General features: G+C 40.5%; 1 protein-coding gene across 4 annotated transcripts in view; it reads right to left on the reverse strand.

The window, feature by feature from the left end:
• Positions 1–21,695, reverse strand: part of SLC25A26 (solute carrier family 25 member 26) — a 146,666-nt gene that overhangs the window by 39,471 nt on the left and 85,500 nt on the right. For 2 of the 4 annotated variants that reach the window (XM_081936295.1, XM_081936297.1), the window contains exon 6: positions 7,224–7,268. The exons of the other annotated variants lie outside the window; for them this stretch is intronic. In XM_081936295.1, the coding sequence (XP_081792421.1) occupies positions 7,224–7,268 (45 nt within the window). The remainder of the gene's footprint in view (positions 1–7,223; positions 7,269–21,695) is intronic. 4 annotated transcript variants of the gene reach the window in all.

Here is a 21,695-nt window from a genome sequence, read left to right on the forward strand (position 1 = left end):
TCCCCCCACTTGTGGCACACGAGCCAAAAAAGTTTCGCCATCGCTGCCATAGCCTTTTGAGACTGAAGGATGCCAATGAATTTTGCTCTTCTAAGAGATATACTTCTTCAGTCTTCTGCAGTAATCTGCAGTCACGACATAAACCTAAGATTGAAAATCAGGCTTGTCAGATGCTACATCTTTTCTAGCCTGCTCTACGGAGAGGAGAGTTGGTCTCTGATAGAAAACCACTTGAAGAGACTAGAAGCATTTGAAATGTTGATTTACAGGTGCCTATTACGTATAAGTTGGGTTGACAAAATCAGAACTGAGGAGGTAATAAGCCGCCTGGGAAAGCCAAGGGAAATAATCAAAACCATAGAAAAGGGAAAGTTAGAATATTTCGGACAGGTGATGCGACACCCAGAAAAATACAGCATACTTCACTTAATCCTCCAAGTAAAGATTGAAGGCAAATGAGGTCCAGGCGGAAAAAGAACATCATGGCTTCAAAATCTAAGGAGCTGGTTTGGACAAAACTCAACAGCACTTTTTCATGTGGCTGTTGATCAAAACAGGATTGCCAACATGATCACCAACATCCTATGATGGATATGGCACAAGAAGAAGAAGAAGAGATACAATGGAAAATGACAAAAGTATTTATCTGCATCATTAAGGTCTAATTATCTCCGAACTTAAAAATTCCCTGGTCAACTCACCCAATTTCTTTCTAATATTCCTTTATCTGATGGCCTAGGGCACGTACTATTGGAGACAGCAGGATATAATTAATCATGTTTTTGTTCCTGGGCAATACCTGTTCCCACCAGTGTTCCCAATATCGGAAACCAAAATATGACAAGCGGTGCACTTTTTACAGCAGACCGTGATGCCAAGCCTGTGTGTCATGTGTATTTTATTAGATCCAAGCCTGAATAGAAGACTTTATTTTCCACTTCAAAGGACCCATCCCAATCTTGCGCTCTTCCTTTATGAATAACAAATTTGAAATAAATCTTTGGGATGAAACACATGGAAACACATACAATCTGGGCTCTTTCTGTCTTCCTAGGTCACTCATGTGCTATGTTCCTTTGGTTTGCTATTAAATAGCTTAAGAAATTCTGAAGTAGGACCTATGCTGGAATGCAAATAAATTTTTGCATTCCGTGAGATACCCAGAACATCTTTCTCCAAAGACAAAGGATATTCTCATGCTGGATTATATTATTTAAGCCTCTGATACTTTTTATCACATGTGTCATCGTCATCCACCTGCTATAATTTCTACTAGTACCATACTTGCAAGTCACTGTTTGGTAAATAATGCTTCTCTTGGAAGGGATTCAATACAGAAAATATTTCACTATTTCTGGACAAAGAGAACTAATCTTTATCATTTTTCTAAAAAAAAAAATCCATGCTACTTCATTTAGAATGTTAAATTCTGCAAGTACTGGTAATCCTCCACTTACAACCATTTGTTTAGTGATTGAAGTTACAACAACCGTGAAAAAAGTAACCTATGACTGATTTTTACACTTATGACCATTGCAGCATCTGCAGCATAATGTAATCAAAATTAGGACACTTGGCAACTGGCATGTATTTATGACTGTTGCAGTGCCCCAGGGTCATGTGATCACCTTGTGCAACCTTCTGACAAGCAAAGTTATTGAGAAAGCCATATTTACTTAATAACCATGCTACTAACTTAATAACAATGGTGGCGAGAACAGTTACAAAGGAAGCAAAAAAAAAAAATCACTTATCTTGATTGCTTAGCAAAAGAAATTTTGGGCTCAATTGTGGTCAAAAGTCAAGGACCACCATTACTTTAAAATGTTTGAGCTACTGAAATATCCATAAAATCGTTGTACCTGCTTCTACCAATGAGAACTTAAACTGAAACATTCTAATAAAATTAGATGCAAACACTTTATATAAATAATGTTAGACTGTATTTGTAAATTTACTGTTTTATCATAGAAAATAAGGTACAAAAGAATAAAACAAACAAATAAAATGAAACAAAACAGAAACATATCTTCAACCCTAACAACAACAACAACAACAAAGAATAAATAGTTTCAGACTTGTTGCTATTCTTCTTTTCTTTCTTAGTGTCAACAATCTGACACAACTTAGTGAAGCAATCTTGTCACCTTTACACTAGGAAGAACCGCATAGTCCAGCGATGGCGAACCTTTTTTGGCTCGCGTGCCATAAGTGGGGGGAGTGCAGGGGGGTCGTGTGCGGGCGTGCCATACCCATAATGCAATGAGCGACCCCCAGTGCGTATGCGTGCACTTCAGGCGCGACCCCCCATTTTTACATGCTTTTTTCGCCCTCCCCAGGCTCCAGAGGCTTTATAGGAACCTTGGAAGGGTGAAAACAGCCTCCCCTGCCTCCCCGGACGCCCTGCGGAGGTGTCAGGGAAGCCTACGGACGGTCCCTGAAGCCTTCGGAGCGCTCAAAACGATCCTCCGATCAAACCGGAAGTGACTTCCGGTTTGCTCAGAGGGTCTTTTTAAGTGTTCCGAAGGCTTCAGGGACCATCTGGAGGCTTCCCTGATGCCTTTGGAGCGCTCAGAACGACCCTTTGAGCAAATCGGAAGTCACTTCCGGTTTGCTTGGAGAGTCATTTTAAGTGTTGGGCTTATTGGGCTTATTATTCGGGGAGGTCTTATTTTCGGGGAAACGGGTTACCATTTTTTTAAATGCTCAAAGATATTCTTCTCATTTATGATGATATATGTCAGGCTTAACTAAGCTCCCAACACTAAGTAACATTAAAAAAGCTCATACCAAAGATTAAATCCTATTATTACAATTCTGGGACTGACTTCTTTCAGAGATTCCTTCCAGCTTCTGCCAACTTTTGCCATAAACCTACATGTCCAAAAAGATATTCTAATAAATTTCTGTAGGAAATCTTTTTTGAAGACCATTTTGCAGACGAAACAAAAGAATAGTCCACTATACAATAAGGTATTGGCAAAGAAGCACCAAATTCTCAAATTAGGGACTTCTCAAATTAGGAATCACAACCCACAGGAAGGCTGCAAAACATTTTAAAACCTAATTTGGCTTGCAAGGATAAAACAGGAGCACAGTCACTTTGAATAGTGAGATGGGCAGCATATACATTTCATAAATAAACACAAAATAACTAAGTAAATAAAAGATGCCAAAGCTCTATCTGGCTTTGTTCCTTGTTTGGTCTGTACATGCTTGCAGTAGCAACTTATGGTGCCACAAATTAGAAAATCCCCAGATTAAATTTTAATTTAATCATTAAAATAGTATATTTATTTCTTGCACCACCAGTGATAAATTTATTCATTGTTACAAAAATCCAGGTAGCATTTGAACGAATCATGCTATTCACTGGGCTACCTTTTTTTTTTGTGGTGCTATCCAAACTAGTTGTTTAAATGCAAAGTCCTTGAAGAATAAATACACTTTGGATTTTATTTTTTGGGGTACATGAATGAAGCAGAGAGACTTTGTTTTCTAGAAAAAGGATTGCATTTCACTCTAAAAGCAGGTTTTGGAAGCCCTGGAGAAACACCCTGTGTTTCTGTTCTTTGGCGGCTTGTTTTCACACAAGCTGTGTCTTTCTAAATTCTTAAGTGGTTTCAAAGGGTGTTTTAACGTTGCCAGTAAAGGCCCTTTCTCCTTGCTCTTGCTACGTACAGATGGTGCACAAGAATGTCTTTGACAATATTTTAAAGCCACTGTGAATAACCATTCTTGTGACATGAATAAAGTAAGGGCTTGTTTGCTGAACAGCTGGGGCTACAGCGTTCTTCGCATGGCCGGGCGGAGAGGGGGAGAGACGGGGAAGGAAGAAAAAAGCAACCATTAGGTGAACGGCAAGTACACTCCCACTGTCTGGAAGTGACATCACCTCCTTTGAAACGGTGCCCTAGAAATCGGGTTTCGGGGGAGGGGGGGAAGAGCACCCAACCAAATGGTAGACACGTTAGTGTTACAGAATGATCAGTGTTCAATCCCCCAAAGAAGCACAGTCGTTACACCGAGATGGAGAAGTGAATGGTAGAACACTTATTGCACAGCTTGCAAGGAAATGGATTTAAAGTTTTGTCTGGGTTTCATCTAGCCTGAGTTTTAATGCCACTGAGAACAGTATGAAGGGAAAATGGGAAGGGAGAGGAGGGGGGTGGAAAGGAGAGAGAGGGCTGTGAAAAGAGAATGAGAAAGAGACAGAAGAAAAAGAAATGTTTAAAAAATAGACAGGCAGATTACATTTAGGGATTTTAAAAAAACCTTTCGGATGCCAAAAACAATTGATTTTTTAACCGATGTGCACGTCAGTATTCTCACCATGAGCTGCCAAAAATAAAATCTGAACAGTGAAAAAAACCTAATAATAGCAATAGCAATAAAACAGACTTATATACCGCTTCACAGTGCTTTACAGCCCTCTCTAAGCAGTTTTCAGAGTCAGCCTATTTCCCCCAAGAATCTGGGTCCTCATTTTACCAACCTCAGAAGGATGGAAGACTGAGTCAACCTTGAATCAGTCGGAATTGAACTCCTGGAGTGAGCAGTGAGTTAGCCCTACAGTACTGCATTCTAACCACTGCACCACCATGGCTCTAATTAATCATAATTAACAATTAAAAATAAAACAATTTCTATAATACTTTCAAGGAACGGTCTATGCCACAGGTCCTTCTAAAGATATTTTACAGAGAAATATTAAGCTGGTAAATTGGGATATGTTATGTATTCAAGCTGGTTTTGTCAGAAGAGGGAGTCAAACTATTCTCCAAGGCACCTGAGGGTAGAACAAGAAGCAATGGGTGAAAACTAATCAAGGAGAGAAGCAACTTAGAACTGAGGAGAAATTTCCTGACAGTTAGAACAATTAATCAGTGGAACAGCTTGCCTCCAGAAGTTGTGAATGCCCCAACACTGGAAGTCTTTAAGAAGATGTTGGATAGCTATTTGTCTGGAACGGTATAGGGTTTGCTGCCTAGGCAGGGGGTTGGACTAGAAGGCCTCCAAGGTCCCTTCCAACTCTGCTATTGTATTGTATTGTTTTATTGTATTACGTCTCAGCCAAACCAAAATCTGAACAATGAAAAAAATAATTAAGAAAATCATAAGTAATAATTAAAAATAAAACAATTGCTGTAATACTTCAAAGTCACAGGTGCTGTGAGAAGACAATCCAGAATAAACCCTTACTATGTTTGGTACTGTACATATTTAAGATGGGGAAAGGAGGAGATAAAAAAAGTCTTATTTATCATCAATGTTTACATTTCTTCTGTTTTCTGCTCTGTTGATTTCTCAAGGCAACTCTCTCTCTCTCTCTCTCTCTCTCTCTCTCTCTCTCTCTCTCTCTCTCTCTCTCTCTCTCTCTCTGTGTGTGTGTGTGTGTGTGTATGTCATCCTCACTCTTAATTTCAAGAAAAAACACATAAAAATATATAAAGTTTCAAATACAAGCTAAAATTAGCAATAAAATAAGTCCTAAAACCATTTAGCAATTAAAACCAGTCAATGTTGATTGAAGAAGAATGCTCTTACTCTAAGCCCCTACTATGTGGAGTCCCACAGGGTTCAGTGCTTTTTCCTCTCCTTTTCAACATGAGGCTGTTAGGTGAGCTCATCTGCCACCATGGGGTGAAGTATCATCAGATGCTGATGATACCCAATTATCCATCTCCACCGCTGGCAATTTAAATGATGCCATGAATGTATTATCCCAGTGTCTGGAGGCTGGAAGGATCTAGGGAACAAGAGATTTCAGCTGAACTCTGAGGGAGTTCTAAGTGGTTTTGGATTGGGACCCACTAGTTCCAAGACTCTGCCATCTTTGGCGTTAGATAGGGTTGCACTACACCAGAGACCCAGTGTACACTGTGGGTTTTCCTAGACTCAAGATTCCTGCTTAATGACCAGGTGGACAGCCTCATCTGGTGCACCAATTGTGTCTGTTCCTACTTGCAGTCACTTATGCCCTGGTCACCTCCAAATTGGACCACTGCAATGCACTATGCATGGGGCTGCCTTTGACAAGTATCTGGAAGTTTCAACGAGTACAAAATAAGTGGCGCAGGCAGTTATGTGAGCTCCTACAGCAGTGCATATTGCACTTCTGCTGGGCGAGCAGTTTAACTCCTCCATTTTGCATTAAATGCAACTTCCAGACACTTCATTCCCGTATTTAAGGCAGGCATGGTAAAGACAACAATACAGATGCTGCAAGTGGAACAAAGATAGAAAAATACCGGCATTACAAGACAAGATAGAAAGATCTGCACATGGATGAGAGAACAAACAAAAGTAAACAATATCATCAAGAGACTAAAAGAATTGGAAAGGAAAAGGGATGGTCACAAAGCAAGAAGAACAGATGGCAGATGGACCAAGGAAATCATAGAATGGATCCCACTTGATAAAAACATCCACAAAGGGACCCGAAATAAGATGGATCAACAACATCAGCACGTATCGTGGGTCGAATTGGCAAAAGAAAGCTCAGGACTGTTTAGGTTGGAAACATGAAGAAGAGGCCTTCATCCTGCAGTGGATAGACAATGGCTAAAATGATGGTGATGATGATGAAGACACCAATATTTGGGCAATGCCATTTGACACAATTTATATTAAAATAACTGTCAGTTCAGCCTTTCAGATATGTGAATGTTAACTGTCCAAATTCTATACTCACTATTACCATTGCAAAAAAAGAAGAAATAGACTCTACTTATTTAGATGGGAGAAGACTTGCAAATTCATACAAGTGTCTTTCTGTAGGTGCCACAAATAGAATTAGTTCTGCACTTCAGAAGTATCACAGTATGGTGAAACTATTACTCTAGGGTTATACCATAACACTTTAGAATAATGACATAAAATTGTAGAAAGGAATGTGTGATATAAGACTATACCCATCCAAGCAAACCTTACAATTCCACCATTCAAATCATTTTTATCCATCTCTCTAGCACAAATTTCTGAATGCATAAAAAATATGTTGTAGTGATTTCACATTCCTCAAAACACCTGCAATGGTTGTAAAAATATCTGACATTTTCTTCTTTGTTTTTTTCACTGCTTTTTCTGTATTTTTTTTATATCTGCAAGACTCTGCAATGCCCTTTTAGGGAGGGATGTCTTCTCTTTTAATCTGTAATAGTTTATATATATTTTTTAAAAAACCATATCAAACAGACAGAGTTTTATATAAAGAGACTTACCTTTAAAGATTCCCATATAGGAAACTGTACAAGAGAGAAAGGAATCTAGAATTCAAGAAAGAAAAAGGAAAATGAGATGCATGATTAAGTTGGATACAGTTAGCTAACTAAATTAGGGAAAATATATTCACTTGATGAACTGTGGCATCTTAAAATTATAAATCTCAGAGTATTATATTATACACAAGGCTGAACCTTTGCCTTACTGTCAAGTATTATAGACAGGGTGGGCTCTGAGAGTCAGAACTGGCACTACCAAGTATGGTGAACTTTAATGACTTAAAGCCTAGAAAAATAATACAGAGAATGTTCTAAAAGGTACACACAGAAAACTACTTGGCAAAGAGCTGCCTGATCCACTTTGCAGCTCAGTAAGACATTTAATTGAAGACTCAGCTATTTTCACAAGGAATCTCAGTTCAATACTGACCACTGGAAACAGAGATCTCTAACTCATAAATCCCTTAGGAACTCAGATTGTCAATGCAAGTAACTGTATCTCCAAGGAGTTGCCATCTATCCTTTGCAAAATGCCCTATGTTGGAAAAAAAAAGCCTAAACACTGCTGTTCCATTTGTTTTCAATACAAATGTATAAATAGTTAAACCAAGAGACTGTCTGTAACCATTTTTGGCCAATGAGACATTTCAAACAGCAAGATAGAACTTTGGAGACCATTCTTGTTAGGACAACTAAAGGCACACGAACAGATTTCCCCTCCACACACATATATGACAATCACTTTATTAAGGAGAAAAGACTGGCCAGGAAACTGTTCTTCCCAACTAAAGGGAGCTTTTGCTCTCTCCTTAATACCAAAAAGCAAGGAGTAATTTTAATTTATTTTTGTGTGCCGCATTCATTTATTTATATCCCATCTTTATTATTTTCACATGTAGGATGGTGAACATATCCAACAGACTTTCTTCCTCCTAGTATCCACACAACAATAACCCTGTGTGGTGCTGTGAGGTACTGTGAGGTGAATTGGGATGACAGAGAGGGACTGGCCCAAGGTCATCCAGATGGATTTCATAGCTAAAGCGGGATTTGAATCTTAACCACTAGACCACTTAACCATTAGACAAGTCCCAAAATTTCCCCAATGAGTAGTGATACAATCGGTATAGTATGCAGTTACAGCTGAAAATTACAGACAATGCACAGTGATTTATTCTCTTTTGCTAGAGTTAAAGGCATATGATGATCCTCGGCAGCCCACTCATTAGCTGGCACCCCAAGAGACACAAGACAGCTAGTTTCCAGAAACTACAAGCTACTACAAGCCCAAGTTCTATGATGAATTCGCATTTCTGATCCTAAAAATTCACCATTTAATTATTGTGATCTGAACCCTGAGATGGTACAGATACCATATTTTTGGAGTATAAGACGCACCAAGGTTTTGAAGAGGCAAATTTAAAAAAAAAAAGATTTTGCACTCTGCAAACCTCCCAAAAACGGCCCATTTTTTTCAAAAACGGGCACATTTTTTTAAAAACAAAGGGCATGAATAACCTTTAGGAGATTTGTAGAGTGCTCCGGGGGGGGGGGGGGGGATGAGCAAAAAACAGGGTTTTTTGGGCCCGTTTTTGGTTTAAAAAAAAGGCATGGATAACCTTTAGGAGGCTTATAGAGTGCTCCTGGGGGCTGGGGGGCAAAATTGAGCAAAGAACAGGCTGTTTTTTGCTCATTTCTGCCCTCCCCAGCCCCCAGAAGCTCTCTGAAAGCCTCCTAAAAGCTATACATGGCCAGTTTGGTGAAGGGATGGGGCTTCGGGAGGCAAAAAATTATATATTCAGTGTATAAGACGCACCCAGATTTTCAGCCTGTTTTTTGAGGGAAAAGGATGCCTCTTATACTAAGAAAAATATGGTAGTCCTCAATTTACAATAATTTCCTTAGCAAATGTTTAAAATTATACAGGCACTGCAAAAAATGTAACTTATTACTGGTAATAGATACTGTAACTGCAAGATTTTTTTTTGATAGGAAAAAGTGATCATGAGAATCCCTTTTAAAGTCTGTAATGCTAAACTGGGATGCCAGTTTTACCATGTAGCCGAACTTTTCATTTCTGAAATTTTGGTGGAATACATCAGATCCTTTCAGATTTTGTTTATGAAGAAGCTGCATGCTCAACCAAAACATTAACCTTGAGAGATGATTGTCTGTTTATTATGTTCTATGTATGTGGCTGCAAACAGATAATCTATTTACATTCATCTGAATTTAACAAGCACGCTTAATTTTACAATGCAATGTAGCCACTATTATGATAGTGTATTCATTACTTTTTCATGATTTTTGAACATGTCGACAAACTGTTTTTACAAAACCTATATCGCTTAAAAGCTACATTTTTTCAAGTGTAAAATATTATTATAGGATGACTGTCAATCTCAGCTTCATTTGAGTTTATGTCACAACTAGTTAGCCTAAGAAAACTATTCAGACATGTAATAAGGAAGACTCGAGATGAGAATGCAGTAAGCTATTCATAATGACATGTAATTTAATGTGATACTAAAATGTGTCCGAGAACTCTGAGATAAACTGTTTACCCTTTTGTAAAATTATGAAGATGACATACAGTGCATTCGAACAAAATAGCAGAGAAACAGATGTAGCCATTTAACATTAATTTAATATATTCACTCAAAAAAAAAAAAACTTCACCATTTGTTATCTGTCCACATCACCATCTGTCTCCTTCTCAGTTTCAACTTCCAAAAATGGAAATTCAGCATAATACAATCCATGCACATTGCAATTTTAACACTTCCCTGGTCAAAAGATTGAGGAAATAGCCATTTCTGCTATGCTATTTTCGCAAGTCTAATAATGTTGTGGGGCGCGTTATACAGAAATCTGTCGGGTACAATTCAAAGGATCCACTCACATCTGAATGTCTGTCTCCTGGAATCTTCATTAAAATCTAGTTGAGACTGTGGGATCCTATCCTGAAGGTGTTAAAACTGGACTTCAGTAAGGCATTTGATAAAGTGGACCATAACCTACTACTAGATAAAGTAGAAGAATGTGGGTTGGACAGCATCACCACCAGATGGATTCGTAACTGGCTGACCAACCGCACTCAGCGTGTGGTCCTCAATGGAACTGCATCTACATGGAGGGAAGTATGCAGTGGAGTACCCCAAGGCTCTGTTTTAGGCCCAGTACTCTTCAACATCTTCATCAATGATTTGGATGAGGGAATAAATGGGGAACTCATCAAATTTGCAGATGACACCAAGCTGGCAGGAATAGCCAACACTCCAGAAGACAGGCTTAAGATACAGAAGGATCTTGACAAACTTGAACATTGGGCACTATCTAATAAAATGAAATTCAATGGTGAAAAGAGTAAGGTTCTACATTTAGGCAAGAAAAACAACATGCACAGGTACAGTATAGGTGGTACCTTCCTCAATAGTACATAAAAAGAGGGATAGAATCAAGATCACGTGAAGTGTTAATACCACTTTATAATGCCTTGGTAAGGCCAATTAATCAGTGGAACAGCTTGTCTCCAGATGTTGTGAATGCCCCAACACTAGAAGTCTTTAAGAAGATGTTGGATAGCCAATTTGTCTGGAACAGTATAGGGTTTACTACCTAGGCAGGGGGTTGGACTAGAAGACCTCCAAGGTCCCTTCCAACTCTGCTATTGTATTGTATTGTATTGTACTGTACTGTACTGTACTGTACTGTACTGTACTGTATTGTATTGTAATGGATTGTATTGTATTGTACTGTACTGTACTGTACTGTACTGTACTGTATTGTATTGTATTGTATTGTAATGGATTGCTTTGCAGAAGATTCTAGGGTGTTCTTAAGTGGTATTTAAAAGGCAGGGTGACATCTACCCCATGCCTACCAAATGAGATAAGGCTGTCTTGATTCCTTTTCCTTTATACTTCCCCAACAAACACTGAGTTTAGAGAGCAGCACTACTGAGGTTCCAGCCCTTGTGCAAATGGGGTTCTTATGCAGCAGCCTGAGTACTTCTAACAAGTTTAGATTTGCACATATGTCACCTCTTTTGCAGGAGTTGCACAGGCTGCCAATTTTCTTCTGGGTACAATACAATCTTCTGGATACAAGTGCAGGTTATCACCTTGAAAGCTCCACATGGGGCCACGCTATTTGAAACACTTCCTCTCCACTATTATATCCACCCAGGCCACCAGGATAAGAAGGTAGGATATGTTAGGTTTAGGTTTAGGTTTTATTAGATTTATAGACCGCCCCCTCTCCCCGTAGGGACTCGTGTATAAAACAACAAAACATAACATAAAACATCAGACAAAAACAACATAAACATACCGTCTGTATATACAACCCAAACTAATTAAATAATTAAAAACAATTCTAAAACCAATTTAAAACCCCAAAATTTAAAATTTAAAAAGCCATCCAGGAAGGTCAGTAGTGGGTGTTCCCTGTAAGTACAATTACAGTTACAATTAGGCCAGGCCGGCTAATCGAAACAGGTGGGTCTTGAGTTTCTTGCGGAAGAAGCGGAGGTCCAAGGTGGTTCTAATATCGGGGGGGAGGTCGTTCCAGAGGGTTGGGCCCATCACAGAGAAGGTTGTTGAGAATGTGGTGGCGCAGCAGTTTCCGCGTCACCTCGATGAATCCGATTATCTAGACCCACGCCAGTCCGGCTTCCGACCCGGGCACAGCACTGAGACAGCCTTGGTCGCGTTGGTTGATGATCTCTGGAGGGCCAGAGATAGAGGTTGTTCCTCTATCCTGGTCCTATTAGATCTCTCAGCGGCTTTTGATACCATCGACCATGGTATCCTTCTGCGCCGGCTGGAGGGGATGGGAGTCGGAGGCACCGTGTTACGGTGGTTCGACTCTTACCTCTCCGGCCGGATGCAATGTGTGTTGACAGGGGGGCAGAGATCGACCCCGAGGCCACTCTCTTGTGGGGTGCCGCAGGGGTCGGTTCTCTCGCCCCTTCTGTTCAATGCATACGTGAAGCTGCTGGGCGAGATCATCCGTGGTTTTGGGGTTGAATACCATCTGTACGCTGATGATACGCAGCTGTACATTTCAACCCCAAACCACCCCAAGAGGCTGTCGCAGTGATGTCCCGGTGTCTGGAAGCCGTCGGGGTCTGGATGGGGGACAACAGACTCAAACTCAACCCCTCCAAGACTGAGTGGCTGTGGCTTCCGGCACCTCGGTTCAGCCAGCTGACTCCATCGCTGGCCATAGGGGACGAGCTACTGCCCCCTGTGGAACGGGCGCGCAATTTGGGCGTCCTCCTAGATGCCCGGCTGTCACTGGATGACCATGTGGCAGCCGTGGCAAGGGGGGCGTTCCACCAGGTTCGCCTGGTGCGCCAATTGCGCCCCCTACTGGACCGGGATGCCCTACGCACAGTCACTCATGCGCTGGTGACGTCTCGCCTAGATTACTGTAATGCTCTCTACATGGGGCTTCCCTTGGGACGCGCCCGGAGACTGCAGCTAGTCCAGAATGCGGCCGTGCGGGTTATCATGGGGAGGTCTAGATACTCCCACGTAACACCGCTCCTGCGCGAGCTGCACTGGCTACCTGTGGTTTTTCGGGTGCGTTTCAAGGTCCTGATTACTATCTTTAAAGCGCTCCATGGCTCAGGACCTAGTTACTTGTGGGATCGCATCCTCCCACATACATCCCTGCGGCCAATCTGCTCTCACAGAGAGGGCCTTCTCCAAGTGCCGTCCACTAGGCAATGCCAGCGGGCGGCGCCGAGGAGTAGAGCCTTCTCTGTGATGGGCGCAACCCTCTGGAATGACCTCCCCCCCGACATTAGAACCACCTCGGACTTCCGCTCCTTCCATCAAAAATTGAAGACTCACCTGTTCCGACTAGCTGGCCTGGCATGATTATAAATGTTACATCTATGAACTCCTGGTAGTATATTCTCATCTGGTTATTTTAAGGGTAATCTTTTAATTTTAATTGTTTTTAGGGCTTTTAGCCTCATATTTATTCTTCTGTACAGGACTCTTAATTTTAACCTCCTCCACATACATACATATATTTATAGCCCTATTTATATTTGTATTTTATCTGTGATTTATTGTGGACTGTACACCGCCCCGAGTCCCTTTTTGGGAGAGGGGGCGGTTTAGAAATGTGAATAAATAAATAATAATAATAATAATAATAATAATAATAATAATAATAATAAGGCCCTATTCCTAGGCACCGCCCGCCCGCACTGCTTAGCGGAAGGTACCCGGAGGAGTCCCTCTCTGTGAGAGCGGATTGGTCGCAGAAATGTGTGGGGTAGAATGCGATCCCGCAGGTAACTAGGTCCCGAGCCATGGAGCGCTTTAAAGATGACAATCAACACCTTGAAACGCACCCGAAAAGCCACAGGCAGCCAGTGCAGCTCACGCAGGAAAGGTGTTACATGGGAGTACCTAGTACTCCCCATAATAACCCGCGCGGCTGCATTCTGAACCAGCTGGAGCCTTCGGGTGCATCTCATGTTACCAGTCCCATCGATTATGGATTGTCATCTGCTGGGATGACAAAAAAGGGCCTTCTCAGTGGTGGCTCCTTCTGTATGGAACAACATCCTCCTTGAGCTATATGGTTGGTCTTCACTCTGAAAAGGCCCTAAAACATGGGTTTTGTCAGTGGTGATAGAGCCACTCAAGTAGCTGATTTGATTTTGTTGTTGCAGTCATTGGGGGTGGGGTGGATTTTTTAATGGGTTTTTATTACCATGTTTCCCCCAAAATAAGACAGGGTCTTATTTTATTTTGACCCCCCAAAAATAAGCGCTTGGCCTTATTTTTGAGGAAGTCTTATTATTTTTGAGGTGTAGGAGGCAGCGAGCGTGGTCACCTCATGGCTGCTGCTGTGTCGCAATATTTTTGGGGAGGGCTTATTTTTGGGAGAGGGCTTATTTTAGCTCATATGCTCAAAAGCCCAATTGGGCTTATTTTCCGGGGAGGTCTTATTTTAGGGGAAACAGGGTAGGCAGTAGATTTTTAAATGTTGTAAGTCACCCAGAGTCCACCTATATAGAAAGGTGGTGGCTATATAAATTTGTGGAATAAATAAATCTCTCCACAATTTTTTCTTCTTTTTCCATCTTCTTTTCTCCTCTCCACTCCATTACTGATTTGCTACAGAAGAGTCCCAGTTAATTTCTGCTTTTTAGGCTTTTGCAATGAAGTTCATGCTTCACACTTCTACATAATTTAGTAAAGCTACTCCAGGTTTTTGTTCATCAATTTATTTTATTAACCATACAAGAGTAGTCATAACATGATTTCTCAGCTATTTCTATCTACAGAAAGCACTTTAGTTTTGCTGTTCAGTCAGACCTTGAAATTCCAACCCAACTGAGGTCACGGGACTAAATATAGTCCCTAAAAGCTTTCAAAGGCTTCCATAAGTTATCTCCCATAATTACAATTTGCATTGATGCAGACACGAAAAATAATTATATATTAGGTCTGTGCAAAGCACTGAAATGGTTTGCTCAGCTCAGTGAAATATGACAGATTAATCCTTTTAACTATATACATGTTAATATCAATGAGCTGGCATTTACTTTACGAACTACTTTTTTGAAGTGCAACCACTACACGTCACTCAAAGGGCTGAAGGTAAATCCTGGTTCAGAAACAGCTGTCCCTCTCTTGACTTGCTGAATATACAGTATGAAATGTAGAAGAAAATGAGGCACAATGAAAATGAATCAACTCAGGCACCACTTTTAAATTGGATAACCAAGAGGCCCTCTCACAATTTAATGAAAAGTCTGCTCTTAGAGAATAACTAATGGGATGCATATTTAACCTCTCAATTCATCTTGCTGAGAGCTCTTCATAAAATAATACTGTTATGAGTTACTTGCTTCAAAGTCAGCCCAAATTTGAAGGTATATAAAGTCCAAGACTGCATTCATTTTCTGATATGTCAAAACAGTCAAAGATGCCACTGTACATGGCAGATGAGGTATATAACACCTGTGTGCAACTCTTTCAACCAAGTGTGTCTTTTCTTCGGCCTGAACAGCCACACAATTCTAGGAAAACAACATGGCTGAAGAAGTTGCAGGCCAATATACCTGAGTGTATCATTAGAAGGGAATATTTGTAGCTCAGGGTTGAACTATGGCCGTGATGGCGAACATGCATGCCAGAAGTGGCATGCAGAGCCCTCTCTCTGGGCACCGGTGCCATCACCAGCTCCTTTTGAGGTTTCTGGAGAACGCATGCACGCCAGCCAGCTGGTGTTCGTGCGCACCGGAGACCCAAAGACCAGCTGGCTGGTGCACATGTGCACACTGGAAACCCAAAGACCAGCTGGCTGGTGCACATGTGCACACTGGAAACCCAAAGACCAGCTGGCTGGTGCACATGCATGTGCACCTGGTCTTTGGGTTTCCGGCACTCCGGTGCATGCACATGTTCCAGTTTTGGCACTCGGTGCTGAAAAGGTTAGCCATCACTGAACTATGGGGTTCTTGGTGCCACTTGGTTATTTTCCTGCAGATATTTCATTACCCAACTAGGTAACATCATCAGGTAATGAAACCTGTGTAAGGTAACAACCAAGCTCCAAGAGCACCAAGGACCCTATAGCTGAATGTCCCAGATGCCTCAAGTAAGCTTTTTGTCTTTGAATTTCAAGTGATGAACAGCCCTAACAAAGATTAAAATTGAGGTGCTTTTTATTTTGCATTTGTTCTATCTTATGTAAAAACAATAGACCCATTAAAAATACTCTACAGTCTACTGTAGCTTTCCCCAACTTCGCATCTTGCATAAATTGGGTTTTTTTACTCTAAAAATTCCCAACATGTCTAACTCACTTGGGAGATACTAAATTGGGAAAGTTTGCTTTGAAAGAATACACAGAAAGATTTCTTCCACCAAGATTGGGAAACACAGATTTTTCTGTACAAAGCAAGCATGAATAATACTGGTATAAACTAGAATTTGAATTTGGGTTATTCTTTTCCACAATAAAAATTCTCCCTTTCGTCAGAAAAAGGCTCTGCTTCTATGACCATTCCTCCCCCATCTTTTTCAATATCCACAGAGTTAAAGATTAAGGTCTGGTTCATCACATTGCAGCTAATGATTAATAAATGAAGCCACACCATTCCTCCACCAGGCAAAACTCGGTTTGATAGGCACCTGCTAAGGGAAATTTGTTATCTGGATTGGCAGGAAGTAGCATGGAGAAGAAATCAATGTCACTGCTGCACACGGAGCTGACAGAATGAAATCTCATAGGAAATTTGGCATCGCAAACAAGAATTTCCCTTGTGGCATCTCAAAACCCCACAGTAAAGGTCAAACATGGTTCTTATTTATCAGGGCTATGAAACTTAAGTGCTGTGATTAAGTTTCTTCCAAGGCCCAATTTCAGGTACCAAAGCTCAGTTCATTTTACAGCAAAAAGTTATAATATATTTATGAGGGGATTCATGCTTGCTACCTTGCTGCTGAGCGGCAATTAGCTGGATGATTGCCTTCTCCTGCTGAAGCAAATGCAACATTTGTGAAATAAGTGTGCGGTTCACATCACAGAAATGCAAAATTCAACAACCTGCCTTTCAATAATTAATTTTCAATTGTTTTTGTTTTAATTTTCTCATCTTTGCAGCTTTCAATATAAAATACATCTGAGGAAAAGGGCTGGGCTTTTCAGAATTGAGTTTGACTCCATTCCATAGACTTGCCTACATGGACTGCTTAGCAATAAGACGGCAATGAGCTGGCATTGCCCTCATCAAATGCATGGAACGGGACAACTGGATGAGGCCAACTCTCACAGCTGGCCGTGTCCAACTCACTGTGGGACAACTTGTGTGAGACAATTCAAATATTTAAAATAATTTTAAAATATTTTAATTTTTGCCATTCACATTTTATTTTGTCCCTCCTCTTGCATCCTTTCTTTAATGATTCTAGCCTTCAAGAATGGTGCAATAATTCTTAAAATGAGGTTGGTCATATGACTTATCCATTTTATGACTGTTATGACATATAACTGTAATGGGCAGGCTCCATTACGGATATGTGTCGAGGACTAACTGTACAATGCTATCTACACATTTGTTAAATGTATGCATGCCTATGTCTATAGAGGAAGGTCGGGCAAGGATATGTCTGTAGGCACCAATGTGTGTTTATAGCACACCTACATCTCTAATCCATTCTCACAGGGTTTCCTGTCCCACTTCAGTAAATATTTGAAGTAACCTTTTAATTAAAGGCAAATAAGATACAAATTGGCATGTTGCCAAACACCAACCTCTAACATTGTTTTAACCAAAATGTCTCTTGGGCTCATACATATAATAATGAGAACAAAATCTAAGGAAAAAAATATTTAGAAAATAAAAGCAGGGGATAGTGCAGACATTTTCCTAGATGGAAAAAAAAGACTAGAAATGTGCAATCCTGTCCAAGAAAACAGGAAACAAAGAAATCTGCCCCAGTGGCAGCCATTTTAACAGAGGTCCTTAGACATGCTTAAAGGGCTAAAAGTGACCTCAGGCCTGAAAATTTGCATATTATTAACAATAATGTGAATAATGCAGTACCCTATTCAAAATGTTTGAGCTAACCTGTTGATTTTTCCTTTTCTTTCCTTTTTTACATATATACTATGATTGGATGTTGGTTTGGTTTCATTGTCAGACAGAGATCCCCTCACTTTATTTATTTAATATAGTAAATCGGGATGTGAATGTTTATAACTATTTTTAGATCCATTATGTAAAGGGAGGGAGGGGAGGGAATTTATCAGTTTTTCTTGTTCTTTTTTTTCCCCCTCAGCATCCAGCCGGGGTGGATTCTATATGTTTAATGTTAAATGTATATGATAGGTTTGATGTATGCTATTCTGTTTTGTATTAGAATCCTGTTGATAAAATAAAATAAATAATATGAAATAGAGAAAAAAATGAATTGATTTAACACAAGTTTTGATGTTTCGGTATAGTGTCTTAGTTACAATTGTCTTCTGCTGGGCAAAAGTCAAATAGTCCTGATGTCAACAAGGAATTAAACTTTCCCCACTGTGGTGGCCTCCAGATATGTCAGACTGCAATTCCCACAATCCCTCTGCCACCCCTCTCCTAATCAATCATATACCAACTATCCTTCAATTTGAAATAATGCTCACACTGGATGTGCAAACTGGGTGTTTCAGATTCCAATCGCAAATTTTGCAGAGCACATATCCTGCGTGTAAAACCAGTCCAGGAGTAGCTCCATTCCCAAACATTAATATGTTCATAGCATAAAATCAGATTTAGTTATTTTTGCCAAGAGAAACATATTTGCAACAGACTCTTTGGGGAAATGGTAAGGGCAAAGGTGATCTGGCCATTTCATAAACAACGGAAATGAAGAGGACATAATAACTCAGCTATGAATTTATTTAAATTATTTGTTCCTTGGTTTTCAAAATAACACAGCTCCCAAGTGGCATATAAGAAAAGTACTTGCAAATAGAAACACAAATAAACAAAGCGATTGGTCATTTGGAGGAGGGAAATGAACAACATATAGAGTTGTGAACTGAAGGTCTCCAAAAAGGAGGGGGGGCACTATGTATATCCAACCTGTCTTTTATTTATATTTCCAACACTGGCTAAATCTGATGCCATTGCTAATAGCACCATTCCTCTGGTCATAGCCCAATTAAATCATTTTTCTCCTTGAGACAAAAATGTTGTAATATCCTCCATCACACAAGAGCAAACTGACATCTCAATAATACACCATCAGCAAGACAACACCTTTTGTCACATCTCAGGGCAGCAAAATAGTTTAGGAGAAGAATGCTTGTTGTGTAGCACAATAACATTGGTTCCCTGCCTTCTTAGCACCTCTATTGCCTGAAACAGCCATTTCCTTCTGTGTGATGATATAGTCAAAGTTGTTCATGGTCTTGTATGTTAGTAACTCTCATTAATTCTACTTCTATACCATGATTTTGCTGTCACGAACAGAATATTTATCTCCGGCATTTTCTGAATAGCATTTCTACAAGCAAATGGTCATTCCATTATGTCAGACTGCAAATGTATGAGAGGAATCTGATCGAGAGAGAAATATACTGGGCTGCTCCCAGGTTGACTCATGTGCAAAAAAGAACTGTTACCGGTAGCTGTCAAATTATACTCTTTCATTTAGTGACATTTCAAAGTTACAACAGCACTGAAAAAAGTGATTTAAGATCAGTCTGACCTCAATACCAGGGAAGATTCTGGAAAAGATAATCAAGCAACGAACCAGAGACACCTAGAACAGTGATGGTGAACCTATGGCACGTGTGCCAGAGGTGGCACGCAGAGCCATTTCCCCACCGCACGCGAGGCGCTGCCCTGTCAGCTGGCCAGCGCGCAGGCGCACACTGGCCTGCTGAGTTCACCCTTTTTTAAAGCCATTTTTCGCCCTCCCCAGGCTCCAGAGGCTTTATAGGAGCCTGGGGAGGGCGAAAAAAGCCTCCCCCACCCGGAGGCCCTCCGGAGGCTTCATGAGCTTCCCTGATGCCTTCGGAGTGCTCAAAACGACCCTCCGAGCCAACCGGAAGTCACTTCCTGTTCGCTTGGAGGATCGTTTTGAGCGCTCCGAAGACTTCAGGGACCGTCTGGAGGCTTCTCTAAAGCCTTCGGAACAGTTAAAACGACCCTCCGAGCAAACCGGAAGTGACTTGATAGCAGTGTTCCAATATCTTAGGGGTTGCCACAAAGAAGAGGGAGTCAAGCTATTCTCCAAAGCACCTGAGGGTAGGAGAAGAAGCAATGGATGGAAACTCATCAAGGGGAGAAGCAACTTCCTGACAGTTAGAACAATTAATCAGTGGAACAACTTGCTTCCAGAAGTTGTGAATGCCCCAACACTGGAAGTCTTTAAGAAGATGTTGGATAACCATTGGTCTGAAGTGGTGTAGGGTTCCTGCCTAAGCAGGGGGTTGGATTAGAAGTCCTCCAAGGTCCCTTCCAACTCTGTTATTCTGTATTCTCATATTGAATGAAATTAAATCCTTCTGCAAAGTATTTCAATCCATAATGCTTTTGTTTTCACCCTTACTAAATGCAAAAGAACACTGGTGTGAAAGTGTAGGTTGGACCCCTAGAAAGCTTGCATCAAGGTAGATTTACCAAGGGGAGACAAGAGCTGATGTTGCAACGACACAACGTGCGATCTCGGAGCTCCAATATCGCAGTCGATACTTTTGCCGCTGGATGGTCCTTATGGACCTAATCTGTCCCGAAGAGACAGTGACAGGGAAGAGTACCTCTTGCTGATCTCACGGACACCGCAAAGTCCCTGATTGATCCAAGAGAATCTCTTCTTGCCGGCGACAGAAGCGCAGCCAAAAGCTGCTGAAGTTGGGACAGCTCCAGAACTGGAGGAAAGTGGAAAGAGAAAGTGTGTCCATCTGGTGAGGAAATCTTATTGTTATAAAAGAGACTGCCCCCCCCCAAAAAAAAATTAAAGCTAAATTAAATTTGAAAACAGAAGAAAATTAGCAGCAAAATTAAGCTACATTGGACAGTGTGTTATCTTTTTTTAAATTTTCTTTTATGGATGGATTTTTTGCAAATATTTCCTATTTGTTAAAGTGAACAGATTAGTTTTTCTTCTTCTTTTTTTACCTATGGATTAAAATCTTTTTCTTTATTTTTATAATACTGGTTTTGATGGGGGGTTTTTTCTATTTTGCTTCACTTAAGAATTTTGTTTCTTTTAAGACTGGAATATAAAGAAGATATAAAAGGAATTCAAAGAGGGTTGTAATATCAGAGGAAAAGGAAGTAACACTGCCATTTGGAGGCTGGAGGCTTGAGTCCTGACTTTGCATTTCAAGGTTCTTCAGCTTGTTTATAGAGAGTGATAAGGAGAAGAGCATGGGTTGTTGATGCAGGTGCTCTTTGGGAGCTTCATTGGCAGCTGGAGAGAAGTGAAAACAAAGCCTTGTTTTGAAAGATTATAAATGAACTTGCGTCAAATCTAATAAAAAGTTTTGAATGCTAGAGCGGCAGTGTTTACCAGTTGGAAGAATGGCACAACATCAAAAAGAAACCTTAACATTGCAAAAGATTATGATTGAAATTCAAAAATTGTTAGAAGTAACAGAGAAAATTGAGAAGAGTTTGGAAAACATAGATTGTAAAACAGTAAAATTTGATGGAAAAATTGAAGGTGTTCATCAAATGGAAAAAGTGGAGGTTAGAGTCCTAAAAACTGAAGGGAAAAATGAACAAAGAGACAAGATAATTGTTGATAGCAACAGTGAACTGAGCATGGTTGGAAATGGAAAGAGTGGAATATGGAAAGGGGAGATAGATGGACAGGAGTTCTACCCCAGATTTCAAGGTATAGAAGAAGAAGAAAGAGAAGAATTGATGGATCTAAGGAGAGAAATTTTGTCAGAAGCACTATTGATAACCAAAGATAAGCTGATTAAAGAAGC

This window comes from Natrix helvetica (genome assembly GCF_964273705.1).
Source record: "Natrix helvetica genome assembly, chromosome: 1".
Classification (NCBI taxonomy): Eukaryota; Metazoa; Chordata; class Lepidosauria; order Squamata; family Natricidae; genus Natrix; species Natrix helvetica.